Source organism: Peromyscus californicus, unplaced genomic scaffold, assembly GCF_007827085.1.
Source record: "Peromyscus californicus insignis strain IS unplaced genomic scaffold, ASM782708v3 Scaffold_3__1_contigs__length_106647218, whole genome shotgun sequence".
Taxonomy (NCBI): Eukaryota; Metazoa; Chordata; class Mammalia; order Rodentia; family Cricetidae; genus Peromyscus; species Peromyscus californicus.
In genome coordinates this window covers 28,248,982-28,269,465 of record NW_026294551.1, presented here as the reverse complement: position 1 = coordinate 28,269,465, position 20,484 = coordinate 28,248,982, and the positions used below count along the sequence as shown (strand labels likewise).

General features: G+C 50.3%; 1 protein-coding gene across 5 annotated transcripts; it reads right to left on the bottom strand.

Annotated features, from left to right (window-relative positions):
* Nucleotides 1–799: 799 nt before the first annotated feature.
* Mycbpap (MYCBP associated protein) lies at nucleotides 800–20,348 on the bottom strand. Of its 5 annotated transcripts, none has more exons than XM_052756104.1 (19): nucleotides 20,198–20,348; nucleotides 13,863–13,990; nucleotides 12,933–13,092; nucleotides 12,743–12,846; nucleotides 11,913–12,096; nucleotides 11,548–11,663; nucleotides 10,685–10,835; nucleotides 9,692–9,807; nucleotides 9,496–9,611; nucleotides 8,972–9,083; nucleotides 7,677–7,866; nucleotides 7,063–7,250; nucleotides 5,649–5,795; nucleotides 4,875–5,324; nucleotides 4,363–4,484; nucleotides 3,491–3,606; nucleotides 2,827–2,972; nucleotides 2,503–2,673; nucleotides 800–974 (listed from the first exon to the last, which is right to left on the bottom strand). In XM_052756104.1, exons 1-19 carry the CDS (start codon nucleotides 20,238–20,240, stop codon nucleotides 873–875), a joined length of 2,862 nt encoding a protein of 953 aa, XP_052612064.1. In that variant the 5' UTR covers nucleotides 20,241–20,348; the 3' UTR covers nucleotides 800–872. The 5 variants fall into 5 exon arrangements, 3 of the variants coding, with proteins under 3 accessions (XP_052612064.1, XP_052612063.1, XP_052612065.1); XM_052756103.1 differs by lacking the exon at nucleotides 20,198–20,348 and adding an exon at nucleotides 19,977–20,156; XR_008222182.1 differs by lacking the exons at nucleotides 800–974; nucleotides 3,491–3,606; nucleotides 20,198–20,348 and adding an exon at nucleotides 19,977–20,157 and having other exon boundaries at nucleotides 2,562–2,673.
* Nucleotides 20,349–20,484: the final 136 nt, after the last annotated feature.

Below are 20,484 nucleotides of genomic sequence, written 5' to 3'. Positions count from 1 at the left end.
TATCTTTCCCAGCTGTTACCCTTCACCCATTTGACAAGTCCCACATTCCTTCGTTCCAGGAAGGAGTGGGAATTCTCAAAGCTGTTTTCCTGGAGACATTGTCTCCCCGTGTAGCCCAGGCTGGCCTCAAAGTCATTATGTAGCTCAGGTTGATTTTGAATTTACAACCTTCAGTGTCCTGCTGAGATTACAAACATTTTTCACCGTAGCAGGAAAATGGCTCAGGGCCAGATGCATTGACTGGCAGAAGGGATAAAGCCGACCAGAGCCCCAAAGACTAACGTCTGCTCAGGACAAGGGTGCTAAAGAGAACAGATGGGGAGGGGAAATTTGTACATGTGAGAGTTTCTTGGATTGTTGCAAATAGTTGTACTTTCGTTTTTCTTCAGACCTGGGGTGGGTCTGGGCTCAGCCCCAATTCCTCCGGGGTTTAAAAAGCTTGGCAAGTGCCATCCTGAAGGATGAGGTGAGCTGAAGTAGAAGATTCCAGAAAGTGGGATTCCATCAGCCCTGCTTCTCCTCCTAGTCCCTCACTCGGTCCCTACTACGTGAGGCCACTTGAGCTGGATCCGGGAAGCATGACCCTGAAAGTGTGGGCCTGAGGCAGGCAGCGGCTGCTCCAGAGACCTCCAAAGGCAATCTGCCCTGTCACCTGACCTGCTCTCCTGCTTTGTCATTTGCACATCGCCTCCCTCCATGTGGGTGGCTCTGAGAACCACATGTGGGCAGGTGGGATACAGGAGGTCCTAGACCATCACCTGACACAGTTGAGACCCAGCGTCCCCAGAGGCACAACGGGTGTGGTAGGAACCTAAAGATTCTTTATTGACTTTTTCTAACCATTTTCCCAGGAGGCACTGCGGGCCCAGGAATCAGCTGCAAAAACGCAAAGGTTCTTCAACACTCTTTCGGGGGCTGAGCTCATCAGCCAGGATCATCATGTCGGTAACCAGGTTATCCAGCAGCCCATAGACCTGCAAGAATGGGATAAACATCAGAGGCCAAGGCTGGCTCTGCAGAAGGCACCAATGTACCAGCCTTACTAAAAGAGGAAATATGGAGAGCAGAATGCCAAAGTTGGATAGTGTATTGCTGCATGTAATTGTTTTTTAGATCTGGAGTGGGCCTGGGCTCAGTTCCAATTCTGTGTTGGTTTTCCAGAAGCCAACTCTCCTTCCTGTAAGATCATAGATCTACATACTGAAACTTCCAAAACCGAGACTGAGCCCCCTACTGTGGCTGGACCACACAGCCTAAGAAAATTGACTCAATACCATAGAGTCAAAGAAGGGTTTATACCCCAGAGTCCCCAGAACCCTAAAACTCCTTTCTAGAGCCCATCAGCCATCAGAAAACTCAATGATGTCACAGGCAGCAGCAAACTACTTCTGGTCAAATGAGACCCTTGGGTGGTCCCACAGTGTACAGTAATGCAAGCCCAGATTCGCAATGCCTTATCAGTGAAAGACGAAGCATCCCTGTTAGATATGCTGACTTAGTGTGGTTTTGTAGACCTCCCACACACCTTGAAAAACCATAGTAACCAAAGACTAAGATGACCTGGGGCGTCTCTGAGGACCTGTTGCTTAACACCAGATCATGATCAAGTCTTTTCAGCAAATGCACACTTGCTAGCCTTTGAATGTACATTGCCCCCTCCAGAGCTCATGTTAAAATCTGCTTCCCATGTGAGTGCTGAGAAATCTGGAGACCTTTAAGAGGTCTTTGAGTCATGAGGGTCCCACCTTCACAGAGCAATTAATACCTTCACCACAGTGAGTCCTAGCGGTTGTCAGAAAACAAGTCTCCTTTTGTGTACCTTCCACACAAGCCCAGCTGCCCCTCTGCCGTCTACCGTGAGTTGAAGCAGCATGAGTCCCTCCCGGGTGCCCTACTCCTGGGCTTTCTGGCCTGCAGAGCCAGGAGCCAAGATAAACTTTTCTTATAAATCTCCAGATCTGTGGTATTTTCTTATAGCAACAGAAAGAGGACTAAGACAACCCTCCATGGTATTCTCCCAGGAAACACACCTCTACCAGTGTGTACCTGTGGGGAGGTAGAAGCAGCCCTACAAAGGGAAGGGCTTCACCCTTGGTGTGTTCCCGGGAGTCTGTTTTCCAAAGGACAGCTAGAGGCACCCTACTTCCGATCACATCACTCTCAATGAGGAATTCTGCATGACTTCCGGGGTCACTCAGAGAAAACTCCAAGGCCTCACACGGGCCAGCCAAGTCCTTCTTGACCACCCTCATGCCCTGTCCGCAGCTTCTCTTCCTTGCCACTCTCCTGGCCCACTTCCTCCTCCGCATCAGCTACTTCCTCTGCCTAAGGCACCCTTCCTTGGCCAACCTTCATTTCTCTCTGGTTTTTGGGTTTGGGTTTTTGGTTGGTTGGTTGGTTGGTTTTTTTGTAGGTAAAAGCAGGTGCTCCTCAGTGGAATAAAGGGAATGAGAGATGCAGGGGTGAGGCCTGGGAGGTATGGCAGTCCCCTCTTCCCTTCACCTCAGCATGCAACCTCTGGGTATATTTCTGCATGACCAGGGGGTCTATGGGCTCCTGCGAAGGGACCGTGCTGTCAGGGGTAGGGTCTTCTGAGGAGAGCCTGTCCCGGCTTGCAGACTTCACCACTTTCTTGTCATCCTTTGCCTTCAGTTTCTTGCTATTCAGGCGATCCTGCGTGGAGAAATTGGAGACACACAACCTCAACAGCTCCTGAAGGAGGTCTGATGTTCTCTCTGGTGGCTCTCCTGGAGCAACTACCCCCTCCCACCCCCCCTCCCCAGCACTCCCCAGCCCCATCGGGGTGCAGATCACAGCCGCACATACCTCCTTCCCTGACGCCTTGGCTCCCTTTTTTTCCTCTTTGTCTCTGGCACCTAGTAGTTTCTTTTCCTGGGTGGCCCCTTTCCGCTCCTCCTTCCCAACTTTACTCACCGCCGCCTTCACTTCTACGACTGTGGGGGACTTTTGACCTAAGAGGGAGAAAGTGGGAGACATATAGAAGCCCCCCCTCGCCGGCCCCCCCCCCCCCCCCCCCCCCCCCCCGGCACATGGCCTGGCCTACACCACACAGCCTTATGCCAAGGTAAGCTGGGTGATGAGGAAAACCGAGAATCCCTGCAGGCTGAGAGCAGAGAGGGCTAAGGAAGTGGGGGAGGAAGACTTCCTCGAGCCCTCCACGTGACCTTAGGGAACAAGGCTGTGTGACCAGGGCAAGAGACAGTTCGGTCCCAGCTCCACTCTGTTTAAACTCCCTGTGATTCAGCGTGCTAAACAAGGGCACTCCACCAAGGTAGAATCTGAGTCTCAAGTCCTGGCAACAGACACAAAGATGGATGAAAAAGAAAAAAAAAACCAAGCTGGATGAGCCCCACCACTAGGGACTCAAGTACCTACCATAAGGGGTTAAACAGTCAAGGTATTATTGCCTTCAGGGCAGAGGGCTGAGGAAGAGAAGACTACATCGAGGTGAGCCCTCACAATGTCTGACCTTGGTCTTCTGGAACATCCAAATAAACCGTCTCCTTCTCAGGCAATCCCAAAAGAGCCCTTAGCCACAGTGACTGGCTTACCAGGCTGTCAATCACATCTCGCCACAGCTGCAAACTAGAGGAAAAGACCCACTGGAGAAAAGCCGTGACTCTTCAGCTGTCCTCGAACCGTCGGAGGCTCGGATGCCTACCTTTAAAGACTCCAGCACGGGGGAACACTACCATGAAAATGCCGTGTTACCAAGCAGCCAACCCTCCCTGACACCATGCAAGTGTTCACATCGGAATCTGGCTTCCCCGTGCTGGTAACCAAGAGACAAGGACTAGGACTAGTATTAAGAAGCCTGAATGAACTCAGTCTTGCTTGGGAGTCTAAATTCCAGCGTGGAGTGATGGCTAGTCTTGGTCAGGCTCCATGGGGAGGCCTGAGCCTTGCACAAGATTCCCGGCATGAGGCTCCTGAGGCTGTGTTCTGGGCCTTTCAAAAACCTATCCACATAAGTCCAAACAGGCGACGGCTCGGTGACACTGAGAAGTGAAGCTTTTTGTGGGGCTCCCTCTCTCCTCAAGTGTCCTCTGCCCCCTCCCACCCCAGCCCCCATTCTTCTGCTTGAGAAGGAACAAGACAAGGGGAAGGGGTGGGGGTGGGGGAGGCTAACTATTTGTTCTACGGCAACTGTTCCCCAGAGGAGCAACTGGCAGCTGTGAGGCTGCTGTGGCAGCTTCCAGAGTATGAGATGTTTGCAGCATTTCTTAGCATCCCGAGCTCAAGGGAAACAGCCTCCTGGAGTCCGGAACTACCTTCCCAGGCCCCACGGCCAGGTACTACCAGGGGAAGGGGATCTGGGGTTGTCCCCTGGAGGGTACCTACCACATCTGGTGCAGGAGGTCAGACTGCAATGGCTTCTGCTCCTGGCACAGCTCCACGGCTGCCTTGTTGAGCCGGATGAGGGCATCCTCTCTCTGGATCTCCTCAGGAAAGGTAATCACTGCCTGGTTAGGGCCATGGACACCATGGGCAACTATTCTGGACCAGAACTCCAAGGGTCCCTGTGTTTTCTCTAGCAATGGACCTAGCTACATGGAACAGGGCCCAAAACTAGAAGCTATGGAGTCTATAGAAGATGCCTTCTCTGGGAACCAGTGACCTGCCTCAAAAAATCTCCTCCCATGAACCTCAGTTTTCAAGGTTTTCACAGAAGCTCATTGTTTAAAAAAAAAAAAAAAAGTTTTGACTCAAGAGACTACTTTTTCTGGGCCCTCAGGTTTCATCTATATGCCCATGGGCCAAGGGAAGTTGCTGGAGCCTCCCCGGCAGGTTCCAGAAAGGAGCAACACACTCAGGGGCCTTCTCCACCAACCCCGTCAGAGTCTTAGGGGCACCTTTCTGAAGTCCTCCAGGCAGAGGTTCCACTTGGGCAGGGGAAGGCTTTCCAGCTCCCAAGGGCTCCTGGTATTCTCCCTGTCAGGACTCTCCTCCACAAGGATCTCCTCCATGATGCTCTTCCGTGGAAAACTCTTGGTGCCTACGCCAATCTTCTGAGGCGGGACGGGCTCTCGGGTTTCCTTGGGGGTATCTGACTCCTGCCTCAGTTGCAGCTGTGAGGCTTCCAAGACGGGACTCTTGCCGCTCCTGCTGCTCCTGCTGCTCATCGAGTGTTCGAGGTCTGCTTGGGCCTTATCAACAAACACTAATGGCAATGGAACAGGCCGAGCTCTGGAGCTGAGGGCGTCCTCCTGACCTGCCCTGGCCTCGTCAGTCTTCAGAGGCAGGAACGAGTACTGCTGCCACAGCTGGTGCAGGTTTTGCACCACTTGATGCTGGTAATGCAACTGCAGCCAAGGTGAGGGAGGACACAGACACATAGGCACATGCATTTGGGCCTTCCAAGACAGGCAAGATTTAAATGAAGAATCATATGATGTTCTGGTCTTACTAAGCATCCGCCCACTTGTAAGCTATTTTGGGTACATTCCTTAACTTCTCTGGGCCTTCATTTCCCGTATTTACATCCTGTCAGGGTGTAAATCACACTCATTCTCTCTTAGGATTGCTATGAGGAGGTGAATTACTTGTGGAAGATGCCAAGCACAGGTTCCGGCATGCGGAAGGATTTGCTACTACAATCACCCAGAGTGCACAGGGCCAACCCATACCCGAGGATTCCTGTAGTGGAACAAGTCCTCCTCGGTGAGATTGGCATCCACAGGGGATGGTACACGCTCTGGAGTCGAGACCCCCCTCAGTAACTCCTGCAGCACACTCTGTGCGATGGTGACAGCCTCGTGGGCAGCCAGCTTACTCTGAGGAAAGAAAGATGGTGCAAGATGGCAGCCTAGGCTCTCCACTACCCATGTATCCTCAAGGAGAGAGTCAGAACATTCTAGAGTAGGGTCTGAGTTCCTGCCTGGACGTCAGTCCCTCTGACTTACACAGACACCTATTATTTCTTTTTTCTTTTTTTTTTTTTTTTGGTTTTTCGAGACAGGGTTTCTCTGTGTAGCTTTGCGCCTTTCCTGGATCTCACTTTGTGCCCAGGCTGGCCTCGAACTCACAGAGATCCACCTGCCTCTGCCTCCTGAGTGCTGGGATTAAAGGCGTGTGCCACCACTGCCCAGCGACACCTATTATTTCAAGACACAAAAATCTCCAGGTCTCTAAGCATCCATGTTCCTCTCAAAAAGGTAAAAGGCATCCAGCAGAGGCCAGTCCCAGAGGAGAGCCACTCCTGCACAGGATTTGGACCCTCCAACTCCCCTATTGGAAGAAGGGGTAGAGTCAGAGTCCACAGTTTGGGCGCCATTAAGAATGGTAGTGAACTTTCCTCTGGCCTGGCCACACAGTATCATAGAAAACCAGCAGAAGGGCATCTCTCCACACACAGGTCCTAGAGTCAGCAAATACAGTGAACTTGGCCTTTATCAAAGTTACAATCTAATTGGCACGGACCAAGCCCCAGCCCGTGTGTAGGGTACCACATAAATGCCCAGCTTTCCACAGAATCCCACAGAGCAGGGCACAAGAAAACCACACCGAGACTGAACGGAGACAAAGAGCCTCCATCTCTCACCTTGACTCTGCAGGGAGGCCGACAATGAGAAGGGTACCGGGGCTGGTTATGGAAGTCACTGTCTCTGGGCTGGAAGTCTTGTCAGTTCAGTCCCACTCTACCGCACAGCGGCAGACAGCCATGGACAAAATGCAGCCCCCCCCCCCCCCCCCCCCCCCCCCGCCCCAAGGTCTCCCATATCCACCCGAGACTCAGAGCCCCAGTGTGAAAGCTCCTACTAGGGACTCCGTACATACTTCTGTGAAGTCTGTATCTCAGGATTTCATCTTGTTCCCTTCTAACTCAGGGCTGCAAGGTAGGGTCACTGGCTGTCCTGCCCTAGCCTGCCCTTCCATCTTCTACATCATAAAGACCTGAGTATTGTTTCCTAAGCAAGAGTAGTTATCTGTCTGTGTGGTGAGAAAAAAATCACCTCTCAAGATAGGAAAATTAAAGATCCCTGGAGGAACCCCTGAGTGACCCATGTGCTGTCCCCATGGCTGACATTCTAAGTCTCCTACCTCCAGCAACTTCCTCTCTTCGATAAAAGTGTCCTGGGTCAGTGAGATAGCATGGAGAGTGACCTGAAGGACAGCACCTCCCAGGAGGGTAGGATGGGTCCCAAATTCCCAAGATTCCCTGAAGATGCCAGCATTCAGAGACTTGAAGAAGAAGGTGAAGTGTTTGGTTTCCCCAGGCAGAATCACACCTGAGAGAGACAGAGGCAGAGGCTGTGATGGAGGAGCTGGCCGAACCACCAGTCTACGTACAGAAAGCGCACTGCAGCCCAGCCCACATCTGGTCACCAGCCAGCCATTCCTGCTTCTCAGGACCATAAGGTTTCCTGGAGTGGGTGACTTTGAGTGTTACAGCTGGGAAAGAGCGAGTCGATCAGGAACAGTTGGTCATCCCGGGCCCCAGGTCTGTGCTCCCTGAATGGCTCCTCCCGCTCTGCATTCTCAAGAATTCTCTTGTTTTCTCAACAAATGTGAATAGTTAGACCACACACTTCGTGAGAGAAACAGGAGAGTCAAGGCAGAAGGAGGGGAGAGACCGGTAGGTACTAACCAAACACTGGAGTGTCCCGGTCACTGAGGCAAATGGGGAGCTGGTGAGGAGGGTAGCTTGGGGGTACCTTCCCGGTTGTTAAAGTAAAACCGCTGCGTCCTGTTTCTCTTTAGGTCTTGGAAAAAATTCATCTGGGGCCGCCGTCGCCAGTCATACCAAATGGCCACAGTGCCGTTATTGACCACAGTTAGTTCTGAAGATGTTTTCTCCCCTTCCAGGGTCTCAAATGTCAGGCGAACACCAATTCCAATGTTTTGCTGTGGGAGGAAGAGGGTACAAGCACTGTGCGGGCTAGAAGTTTCACCTAGGGTGACCAAGCCATCCTGTTTCCTATGACTTCTCTGGAAGTCCAGTGTTGACACTGTTCCTCCGGGATTGGTCACCCTGAGTGGTGTCAACCCTACACCGGTAATTGCCTCTGAGGTTATCACCAACACTAAGAAGAGAAGTATCTGACACCCGGTTTGTTTTTGCTCCTTAGCATCTGAAGAATGTTCTAGAACTGGTATTGGGGAGGTGACTCAGAGGTTAGTTTGCAAGCCCAAAGACTGGAGATCTGATCTCCAGAAGCCAGGTTGAGTGTGACAGCCTGCCTGTTATCCCAGCACATAGGAGGTGAAGACGGAATCCCCAGAGTGAGCTGGCTAGCCAGACTCACCCCAACATTAGCTCTAGGTTCAGTGAAAGCCCCTGCCTCAGTACACAGGTGGAAAGTAAGAGATGGAGACGCTCTGTCAGCCTCAGGCCTACACACAGACGTTCACACAAGAGATGTGCACTGCACCCAACATGTGTGCTCACACATATTTGGACATGCGCATGTGTGTAAGTCTGCACACATATCACATACACATACAAAAACTATAATAATAATAATAATAATAATAATAATAATAATAATAATAATAATAAATATTTTCCTAAAACCTCCATCTAGCCCCATCTATGTAAAAGGGTTTATTTGCCTGCTGGAGGGCTAGTTGAAAACTAGGTATTATCAGTGATGCTCTCTGTCTGTCTGTCTCCCCCCACCCACCACAGGGTCTCTTTGTGTAGCCTTGGCTGTCCTGGAACTTGCTCTATTCTAGGCTGGCCTTGAACTCACAGAGATCGGCCCGCCTCTGCCTCCTGAGTGCTGGGATTTAAGGTGTGCACCACCACCGCCAGCCTTTTCAGCCTTGTGATCTCATTTTGCTTCAGTTAGTGCTGCTGTTACCATTTCCAGGCATGTGGAATGTATAATCAGATAAAAACACCTATCAGAAACTGTGTGGATTCCTTGTGACTGTCACGGTCACCTTGGGGCCTGGCCCATCAGGGAGGCCCTTCCTGCAAGTGCATGAAGCTGAAAAGGCAGTTTACCTTGTCCTCTGAGTTACTGCCTCTGATCCAGCAAGCTGGCTTCCCGCAGAACAGCAGTGAAGGGCCGAGAATAGGCATGGGGACCATGTCAGAGACGTTGGTCAATGAGTCTCTGTAAGAAAAAAACGATTATTTATTTTCCTGGAGGCTGAGCACTCACACCACTTGGAACTATGGACACAGTTGTCAGGAAATCTAGAGACTTGGTCAGCCTTGCTGAGTCTCTCTCCAAGGCCATTCCCTGTTATTAGCTGTGGAGGGTTCTGGGGGTGAGGACATTTAAGTACCACAGTGACATATGGGCAGTCCCCTCTAGGATCCAGTTGTGGGGAAGGAGAAGGTGGCAGCAGACAGCGGTCAGACATGCAGTAATGCGTCAGAGGACAGGGAGGCAGCCTCTGGCAAGGCTGGGATGAGGCCACTCTGATTTTGACTTCGGAAAGGAAAACCTGCCCTCCAATACTGGTGGATGTCAGAGCAACTAAGCTCTCCAGCCTCCCTCTCTCCTCAGGGCTCAGTCTCACAGGAATGCTGTGTCTTCAGAGGAGCTCTTCATACTCTTTTCAAATGGTGAATACTCCTCCACAGTGATAGACGAGAAGGGCTTCCCATGACCCACCACCTCCAGGCCATCGATATCCTAAGAGAAACAGAGGTAGTGTGAGCTGGCTGGCAGGTTACTTGAAGCACCTCAGGATAGGGTATGAAGGCATTAGCAACCTGCTGGTTGAAATCCAGTTCTGCCATGATATTCCTTAGCTCCTTGCGTCGGTAGACCAGAAACAGACTCCGGTCCCAGGTGTAACGGTACCAAGCATCCTTCTGCTCTGGTAATCCTAGAGTGGAGATGGAAGACCTTCGGCACAGGCTGCTGTCATGCCCGCTTCCCATCCTTTGCCTAAGGGCCCTGAGAACACCCATCCTGAGGAGGATTGGGGAGCCACTGTGGGGCAGCTCTACTTCAGTTCTCTGGTGCTATACCTCCTTAACAACCATCTACAGGAACCCCACAAAATAAGCTGCCAGATAGCCAAATCTTTGGATTGCAGTAACAACAGCAACTACCTTCTGTTGAGTTTTAGCAAGGGAGCCAGAAACCCTTAAATGCATATAACGTCTCTTTTAACCCCTCACAATGCATAGGAAAGAAAATCAAGAACAATGGGAGCCAAATACCTCATAGAAATTCAGAAAGCCAGCACAGCTGGGGTGTGAGTCTGGACAGGCTGATAGGCTCTAAAGCCTGGCTACCCCATGGAAGTATAGCATAGACCACAAATGTAAGCCTTGTGCGTCACTTCAGATTTTCTAGATGCATGTTGAAAAGGTAAATCTCACCAACTCTAAGTGAGAGTCATTGTAACATAGTTCATTTAACACTTTATATGAAGACTATTATCACAACCAATATAGAAATGACTACTGACTGGTCTACCCTGACAGCTCATTTCTATGCAGACTAGTCACATTCCAGGGACTCAGTAGCTGCATGAGGATAGTGAAAGCTCTATGCCCAGGGTCCTAACTACCCTGCCTCATTTATCACTTCTATCAGTTTCACTGAGGAAGGAACTGGATCCCAGGTAGAGTCTGGAACTTGCTCAAAGCTAAGTGTGATCCAGGATTTGGGTCAGAGTCATGCTGACCACACCATACTGCCCTGCCACCTTCATCAGGCAGAAGAAGTCAATGGGTTCAGGCCCTGTTTCTCACCAGTCTCCACTTGGATGGAGTGGGGCTTCCTGACGTGTGTGATGGGTTCCACCAGGCCACGCTGAGATTTCGTTTTTGTCATGAGAAGACCTGTCATCTCATCTCCCAGGTACTCCAGTGGACTCCAGAAGCAATTGGCTGCCTTAAAAACCTGGCAAAGAGGGACAGAACAGTGAGGTCACCTCTGTACCTCAGTCAGAGGCTGGTGGGGGCATCCACTGGGACCCAATGGCAGAAGAGTGGGCATTTAACAATTTTCTTGTTTTCAAGATACCAGAGCCGGGCGGTGGTGGCACACGCCTTTGATCCCAGCACTTGGGAGGCAGAGGCAGGCGGATCTTTGTGAGTTCGAGGCCAGCCTGGTCTACAAAGTGAGTCCAAGACAGGCACCAAAGCTACACAGAGAAACCCTGTCTCAAAAAATGCAAAAAAAAAAAAAAAAAAAAAGAAGGAAAGAAAAGATACCAAAAAGATGAGGTGAGCTGGTCCCAGCCCAGGCATTCACTGATGTACCGAAACACATCTCAGTGCTTTGGCCTTGGTTAGACAAAAAAAAAAAAAAAAAAAAAATTTATATATATATATATATATATATATATATATATGTATATATATATAGTCAAAGCCCTTCAGAGACAAACATTTAGAATCTTATGATAAACTGACCGCCAGGGACCACCACAGGCTAAATTATTAAAGTGCACAGCCCCGAAACATGAAGATCCCAAGGGCTTGACAGTGCTTGGTAATGGACAGGCTGTTTTCTCCCAGCCATGTAACTGGAGACCAGCGGGTACTCCCCATGTGCAGTCTGTCTCTCTCCCCTGTCTCCCTCTCTCTGTACTTGGGAATAGTGTCTTCACTTTTCTGTCATGCTGGGTTGGAAGTGCACGGTCGATCAGTTCCCGCTCCTCCTGGATCTTTCTGTAATTCTCCCCAGAGTGCATCAGCAGCTCACTCACTGGCTTCTTCAGATGCCCTAGACAGGGAGAAGGAAAAATGTGACCACTGCCCCAAAACAGAACCCACAGGCTCTGGCACTATGGATCGGGTGGCCCACTCCCCGGCTCATTTCTGGACCCACTGAGGCCTGAGAACCAGGGGCTCTCGGAGCGGCGCCACAAATGCTAGTCAGTGCGAGTCCAGGTTGTGGACGGGTGGGGGAGAAGACACAGAGGAGCCTCTGTGCCAGATGGAGGCCTGGCAGGTCCCTGTCAGCTCGGCTCACCACTGAGGGCTTCCTGCTGCTTCTTCCACAGAGCAACGTGCCGCCTCCAGTTCTTCAGGAAGTTGTGCTGAAGAGGTGGGGCCCATGGAGGTCTCTTCTCTTCCTTTGGGGCCTTTGGCTTTGGCTCGTCTTTTGCTGAGATGAGAGTCATCACACAGGGCCTGATGTGTATCAGCTTGGCCAGCTGGAACACACAAGTGCGGAGGAAGACTGACCTGGGCCCAGGCCCTGGCTTCTGTCCTGCTCTAAGAGAGCCTCCTCTTCAGGACCAATGGGGGTGGCAAGGAAGGAAACAAACCAGGGGACCTGGTGAACAGTGACAGTTCCCTCTGCCCAGAAAGGTCAACATCCTTAGGGTGGCTCCTCTTCCCAACAGATGACTTCCCTCAGAGTAACTGAGCTGGGCCCCTAGTACCCACACCCAATCGAAGGGGAGGATCTGTGACAGAGGAGTACTAGGTGACAGGAAGGTAGCACAGAGAACAGTTGGGGACATCTCCCTCCAGCAATCCAGTCTTCAGAGACGGGAAATGAGGAGCTGGGCCTAGACCTCTGCTGCCTGGTGGGGTTCAGTCTACCCAGACCCAGAGTTCCACAAGGCAAGCTCTGAATTCCTTTTAGTAAATTACCACTTCAGCAGAAGGTTGTTCAAACTGGCAACTGGCTTCTGTGACTTCCCAAAGGGTCACTTATCACCTAAGCCCAGAGACTGGCCTATCTCTTGAATCCTACCCATGTACTCCCACCTCCACACGCACCCCTTCTACCCTGCAGGGGAGCAAAATGGCTTCGGTGATCTCTCTCGGCCACATAGCTCTTTATGAACAAACCTGGGTGTTCCCTCGAGCAACCGCGATTCTTTTAAAGTCCTGGAGACTCCCCAAGATCTGGTGAGGCAGGATCTGGTCACCACTTAAGAAATTGTCCCCGGGACCTGGGGAGGAGAAACAGAAACAACTGTCTGATGGAGAGTGGGCTTTCCCACCCCACCCAAGAATGCAAGGTCTAGAGAACCCATACCAGAGTAGTCCAGAGGCTTTGTGGCAGCATCAGGATGAGCAGGATGTGCTACCAAGTGGTAAACTTTCCTGCTGGAGTCCTTCGGTTTGAGCTTACGGATGATAAATTTCTGTGTAACTACAGGCTTTCCTCCTGTTTCTACTAACTGAGGAATGTGTTGCTAAAAAGAAACAAAGTTGAAGAAAATGCTACCTGGGAAGCGGAGGAGTGACACCACACACACACACACACACACACACACACACACACACACACACCACACCACACCACACCACACCACTCCAGTTCTTGGTAGAATTCCTGAGGACTGACTAGTCGGCTCCCCCAGCTCCATCCATACATCCTGTCCTGGAAATGCCTGTGTGACAGACCTGAGATTTAGGAGCAACCTGGAGGGGAAGAAATGGCACCTGGCATGTCCAGACAGATTAAGTAAGGGTGACTGACAGGTAAGGGAAATCGCTGGAGTTGAACAGCCTTGTGCTCCTTTCTAACTACGCTGATTTAAATTACTTGCCCATCTGCGGAATGGGCATGATGGCACTTGCCCCAAGGTATCTCACTATTTTGTGGCTCCACTAGAATCTCAAAATTTGAAAACCTAGCTTCTTGTAAGTTCCTTTAGATGCTAAAGTAATTTGTATTTAGCCGGTTGGCGGTGGTGCATGCCTTTAATACCAGCACTCGGGAGGCAGATTTCTGTGAGGTCGAGGCCAGCCTGGTCTACAGATCGAAATCCAGGACAGGCACCAAAGCTACACAGAGAAACCCTAACTCAGACAAAAAAAAAAAAAAAAGAATTTGTATTTTTATATTTGATGGATTTTTTTTTTAATGGAATTGGTGGCTCCTTGGGATCAGGAAGCCAAGGCAGGGATGGACCATGAGAGTGGCTGGGTATTCGAAGGGATCCCTGGCCTTCAGCCTTACCTTCTTCAGGTCTTCCTTCTTAATGGCCAAGGCAAGAATGTCATCTCCTTGTAAGACATTGCTGACAGGCTCAGGCTCTTCCTGAATGGGGGGAGTGGGCTGCTCAGGTGCCTTTGCCCGCTTCTTTTCTGGAGAGAAGCAAAGAGATGTGTTCCAAGAGCTCTCTGCATATATTCATACATAAATAAGATGACAGATTGAGAGCTCAGGACGCAGCTCAGTGGTAGAGTGCTTGCCTAGCAAGCATGTTCTGGTTAGTGAGGTCCTGGGTTCAATTCCTGACACCACATGTCCAAGGCTGGCCTTGAACTTGTAGAGATGCATCTGTTTCTAAGTGCTAGATTTAAAGGTGGGTACCACCCTACTTGTCCTGGACTTTCTCTTTAGACCAGGTTGGCCTCGAACTCAGAGATATGCCTGCTGCTGCCTCCCGAGCACTGGAATTAAAGACATGTGACACCACCATCCTGCTAATTTTGATTTTTTTTGAGATAAGTTTTCATGTAGCCCAGGCTGGCCTCAAATTCACTTTGTAGCCCAGGATAACCTTGATGCTCTTCATTCCATCTTCCAAGCATTGAGGTTACAGGTGTATGCCACCACATGCAGTGGCTTGGCATTGGGCTTCTTTTTCTCTTTTTGAGACAGGGTCTCACTATGTCATCCTGGCTAGCCCAAAACTCTCAGAAATCCACCTGCCTCTGTGGCAATACCAGTTTTAACCAGCATTGTAAGACCCACGATCTGGCACTTGTAATTCTTGCAGAGACCCAGATTTAGATTGCTATCACTTGCATGCCAACTCAAAACCATTTGTAATGCCCTCTTCTTTTTTTTTTTTTTTTTTAAAGACATGCGCCACCACGGCCCGGCGCATCTCTATTTTTTTTTTTTAATATTTATTTATTTATTATGTATACAGTGTTCTGTCTGCATATACACCTGCAGGTCAGAAGAGGGCACCAGATCTCTTTATGGATGGTTGTGAGCCACCATGTGGTTGCTGGGAATTGAACTCATGACCTCTGGAAGAACAGCCAGTGCTCTTAACCTCTGAGCCATCTCTCCAGCCCCCAATGCCCTCTTCTGATAGGTGTGTGCACCAGGCATGCATGTGGTACACATATATACATTAAGCAAAACACTCACATACGTAAAATAAATACAAATTTTTTAAAAAGAAAGTAAAGTTTAATCCTAGCACTTGGGAGGCCGAGGCATGAGGATTTCTGTGTTTCAGGCCAGTCTGGTCTATACAGGGAGATCAGGCCAGCCAGAACTATATAGTGAGGTCCTGGGAAGAGAGTTTCAGTTTGGGGTGCCAACAGTTGCAGGAGACAGAACGGTCAGACTGACCGAGTGTGGGACACTAGTCAGGCACTCAGGCGCCCCAACCCAGGGGAGGCTAGGGGAGCTTCGATAAAGAGGTGATATTCCTACTGAGAGTGAAGGAGGAAGAGAAGCCCCACAACAAAACAAACATTCCAGAAGGAACGGTAGGGAGGCCTAGAGGCCAGAGAGGAGGGAGAACCCTCTGGAACTCCAAGCATGCACTGTGAAATCACTGGAGTGGAGTGAGAGCGGGTGAGAGGCAGAAAGGCAGGAGGAAATAGGAGTCACACACACTGAGAACTTAGTGATCCATGCGAGGGATTTCAGCCTACCCTGAGGACAGAGGCAGGCAGGGCCAGGAACAGCCCAGGGGGCCAAGATTGAGGACAAGATTATTTAAGGGTCTACTGCAGCCAGAGACGCCAGATGCCACCAGCGGCCCATGCGACTGCAGAAAAGTGCAGTGATCAGAATTCACGCCACTGAAGTGACAGCCAGCGGCCCTCTGGCCAGGACGCGTTCTGTCTGCCACCAGAGAGGTGGCTTAACTCCTTTAGATGTACATACACCTCGACCCTCTGGTTGGTAATTTCATCTTTTCCCCCTTCTAGCTGAGGAGGGTTTGATGTAAACATCTGTACAAAAAGAATCAAAGGAGAAGCAAAACTCAGCTGTCAGGGTGTTTAGAACAACATTTTGGTTTTATCTCGTGCTTCTCTAATCTGTCAGAGACCACACCACTACAACATCACAGGGCTTTGGTTTACACAGTCAAACTGGTTTTTTTTTTTTTTTTTTTTTTTTAAGGAAATGTCCAAATTGCAGGTGGTTTAAAAAAAAAAAACTCATTCCAAACATAACTCTAAGTCTGTCTCCTCCACAGGAAAAATAGCTCACGGTGTCTCTGCACTAAGTGCACACACACAGACACACGCAGAGCTGAGCAGTCTGACCCCATTTCGGTCTGATCTTCCACCACACCTGGAGATGCAGCCTTGGGTTTTGATTTAGAATTTTTTTTTCTTTTTTGGTTTTTTTTTGAGACAGGCTATTTTTTTTTTTTTTCTCCTGTGACAGGTTTCTCTGTGTAGCCCTGGCTGTCCTGGAACTTGTTCTGTAGAACGGGCTGGCCTCAAACTCAACTGGCCTGCCTCTGCCTCCGAGTGCTGGGATCGAAGGTGTGTGTCAACACCACCTTTGGCGTGTGTCATGCCCAAGCTTTCTTTCTGAGACAGGATCTTCCTATTGAAGCCCAGGCTGGCCATCTTCTTGCCTCAGCCACCTGAGATTACTGGCCCCCATCTAGATGGGCTTGGGTTCCAATTTTTAATTCTCTCCCCTTCTATACAAATGTCAAAGCAGGTGGCAACCCATGAGGGAACTGCAGCCAGTTGACGACCCAATGTTAGAAGCATTTCCATATTATGTTTTCCAGGACGTTTGTTTCTTCTACCCATCACCTTGATCGGTCTACATCTTCCCTAGGGACTAAACAGTCCCAGATGTGCCTTTCACCGATGGGTATAGAATTACTGGTAGATAGATATAAACACAAACCTTCAACACTGTTGAAGACTCCTGGGGCCAAAGTTCCCACCATGCTCAGCAAGCAACACAGACCCTGATTGGTTGAGATTGAAGCAGCCCTTGAAAGCTCTGGTCTGAGGTTTGAACTATCTTGAGTGCATCACCATAAATGATGCCACTCAACACAGTTGGGCGGGGGGATGGGGCTTGCTCTGGTTAACTAAATATTCATTAAACTGACGTATGCATTTTAAAGTGAAGTCCATCTTAGAGACTATCCACTTTCTTTTGTTGTTTTGTTTTCTTTTGAGGCAGGGCCTCCTTTTAGCCCAGGCTGACTTGGAACTCACTATCTAGCCCAGGCTTGCCTCACAGTCATGGCAATTCTCCTGCCTCAGCTTTCTCAGTGCTGGTTTTACAGATGTGAGCTACCATGCCTGGCACACCAAGCACCTTCTATGTGCTGCAAAGGACAGAGAAGATAGTCCATGAGGTTACAATGTGGTTCCTCTTGAAGGAAACAAACACACAGTGATCTTAATGTGAATGTCTGCGTGGAAAGCATGCTAACAGGTCTGATTAGATATTCAAAGAATAACTATGCCAGTTGCAGAGTTGAGGACCCTAATGCAGGGACAGCTATCCAGCCTGGAGGAGCTGGAAAAGGGACAAATGCTTTGCAGAGATGGACCTGCAGATAGTGGTATTACAGGTAAGGCCAGAGAGTGAGCAAGGCTGAATGTGGCAGGTGTGTGTGGCATTGACGACATGGGAAGCTTGTTGGGGAAGCAGGGCCTGGGATCAGGATGAGGGGAAAACAGCATGGTGGCTTTGGGACCTTATCCCCAAACAAAAGAACCACAATAACAAAGGTGCTCAGTGAATATTCTCGGGCATGAACTTAACTCTGTGTGTGTGTGTGTGTGTGTGTGTGTGTGTGTGTGTGTGTGTGTGTGTGTGTAATGGATATTAAATGAAATTCAGATCAGAGATCTGACCCCTGGAACAGGAGAGTGGAGTGCTGACATTTCAGAATGACCCATCCAATGACAGACAGACAGACAGACTGAAGGCAGACCTGGCAGGAAGGACCAGTCCTTGGTTGGGGGCAGTTCGGGGTGTCCTGGAGGACCCCACAGGGTAGGGGTGTGTCACTACTGAACTTGAGGCCCATGTGCTTTGTTCTGGAAACCCAAGCTGAGTGGGGGGGGGGCTGTTGGTGAGCCACGGAGCTGGCATTTCTCTGGGCTGACAGGGGTCAGACACAAGCCTCTTTGAGTGGGACAGTCGGGCAACACCTCTGATGGAGCTAAGGCAAGAGGAGTTATTGAGGAGGTCAGGAAGAGGGGGACCCAGAGAGCGGGTAGAAGAGGGGATCTGATTTTTTTTCTACTTCTTGAACAAATGTCATTCATTGTTCCTCAGTGTTGCTGAAAGTCTTGGGGAAACTGACTTCAGGGTTGAGCTGAGGGAACCAAGGCAGGAACTGTCCCTTCCAGAGAGGAGCTGTCATTGTAATGGAAGGGGCAGCTGGTGCTACTTGTGGCTTAGCAACAAGGTCAAGGAGCTTACCAACAGGCCTGGGTAGGTAGTTCAGGTTTCTAAACAGGTTCCCAGTCATGTGTGCTTGCCTTTATGTTCAAGAATCAGAGACCTCAGAGACACATAGCACAAGACTACAAGATCACACTTGTGGCCTGGACACCGGGGAGGCTTCTAAGAAAGTTCAGGAGAAAGGGACCTTCCATGTGAAACACTGGTTTTGTTTCCCAACCCCCACCCCTCACTCTGGTACATGTTCTTAACTCAAAGACTATTTAACAAATCGAATCCTTCCCTTATTAAAAACAAATACACAGTGAAAAAAATCCTTCCTTGATCTGTTTACAGCAGAGAGTACAAATCTGATTAAGATCACCCTGAAAGTAGGTAAGCACGAGGCAGCAGCTAGGAGAGCCCTTGGCTGCCCTTGGGAAAGGGAACCGATTTTTTTTTCTCTCTCTCCTTCTCTCTTAACTATTAAAAGTATGTCATGAAACAGCACCAGCTTTTTTATACTATGAAGAAGCATAAAAGCCATATCCAAAAAAAAGAAAGAAAGAAAGACAAACCCACTCGGGTCTTTTGAGTTCCCTGGGCCTCCCAGGGGCTCCACTGCCTCCTGGCCCGCCCCCCTCTTCAGTGTGCTGCACCAGGCCTCGGAGGCTGGGTCCCCTCAGGGCCTGCAAGGTCACATAACAAGACTTTCTGACTTTGCACCGGAAGCCCTTTCATGGTCTGGCCCCTGCACACCTGCACAGAGTCCTCTGGTTCCTACGTTCACTGAGTCACGAATTCACACTGCTCTCCAAACCCAGAGAAGCAAAGCCTTCCTTTTTTTTATTTGTCTTTTTCTTTAATCCATCCTACAAGCCATCTACTCCAGAAAACCCTTCCCTCTAAGTCCACCCAACCAAGGCCTAATTCAGAAGCTCTGAGGGTCCTTAATTCCCATAGGCATCCATATTTGCTTTTCTAAGTCTTTCGGTATTCCTCTGGGTCTTTGCTTGATTGTGTTTCTGGAGGACTGGAGTCACACAATATTGATACCTAGGTGCCTACCGGTGTCCACATATGACAGACCTCAGTAAATAAAAGCAGGGTAAGGGGTAACTCAGTACCAGAGAGTTGCTTAGCATGCACATGGCCCCTGGGGTTCATCCCCAGCAGGATTTTTTTAAGGGGAGTAGGTTGCAAATGAGAAATGGAAACATTCATGGTACTAGTCCATGTTAGACTGAATATCTGCCATGAGGCTGGAAAGGCCAAGAGGTAGAGGAAATAAATGTCACTTGAAACCAACAGAGTTAGGGTTTTCGTTGTCGTTTTTTTACTAGTGGATTTTTCTCCAGCATGATTCTTAGGTGACCCCTGCTTCAATTCCCAAGAACCTCGTTAGGTGCTCCCTGGTTCTTGGACCTCTCACCCAACCCAGGGAGTCTGTCCCCTGCACCACTCTAAAATGTAATTGAGTTGGAGGTCGCCTACTCCTCCTGTCCAAGGCTGTCCCCCTGTCACTGACCCCTGAAGTCCCTCTGTTAGTCCCTCACTTGCCGTATCACCACCACCGAAGTCCTGAGCGCTTCGTCTCCCTCCTTTGCCCTGTGTGGTGTACCCCACAGTCTCAGTGACCCTCCCTCGAATCTGTAGTGTCCTAACCCCAGCCCAAGCATCCCTGTCGGGTTTTCCTGAGCACCCAAGGCCTCCAGCGCCAACCTTTGACGCTCTCTGCGGCCTCCAAGAACCTGCTGGTTGGAATTTTGAGACGGGATTCCTTCTTGAGGGCCTTCATGGTGCCGCCCTAGGTTACCAGCGTGGCCCTGCGCGTCCGGCCCCCAGGGTGACTGCGCAGCGCGGCACCCCCCTGCGACCCCGCCCGCAAGCGGCCGCCGCGGCGTCCATAGCAACCAGTGCCCCGCGCGGGGGCGCGCACCCACCGAGCAACTTGGGCGGGGACTGCTTGTCATTAGCCTTCTTCATCAGGATGCGACCCCGCGCGCCGCAAGCGGCTCCTCACGCTCGCTCGCAGACCCGGAGAATGCCCGGGTCAGACTCCTGACGTCACAGGAGGCGCTAGAGAGCTCCAAGGCGTCATCAGCAGGTCTGGGTAGGACAGAGGGTAGCTGCAGTAGCTGACCGAGTAGCTGGAGCAGGGACAGTAGTAACTCCGCTGCCCTGTGTGATCCCTTACCCAGACTCCTTGCAGATACCCCTGCCCTGGGCC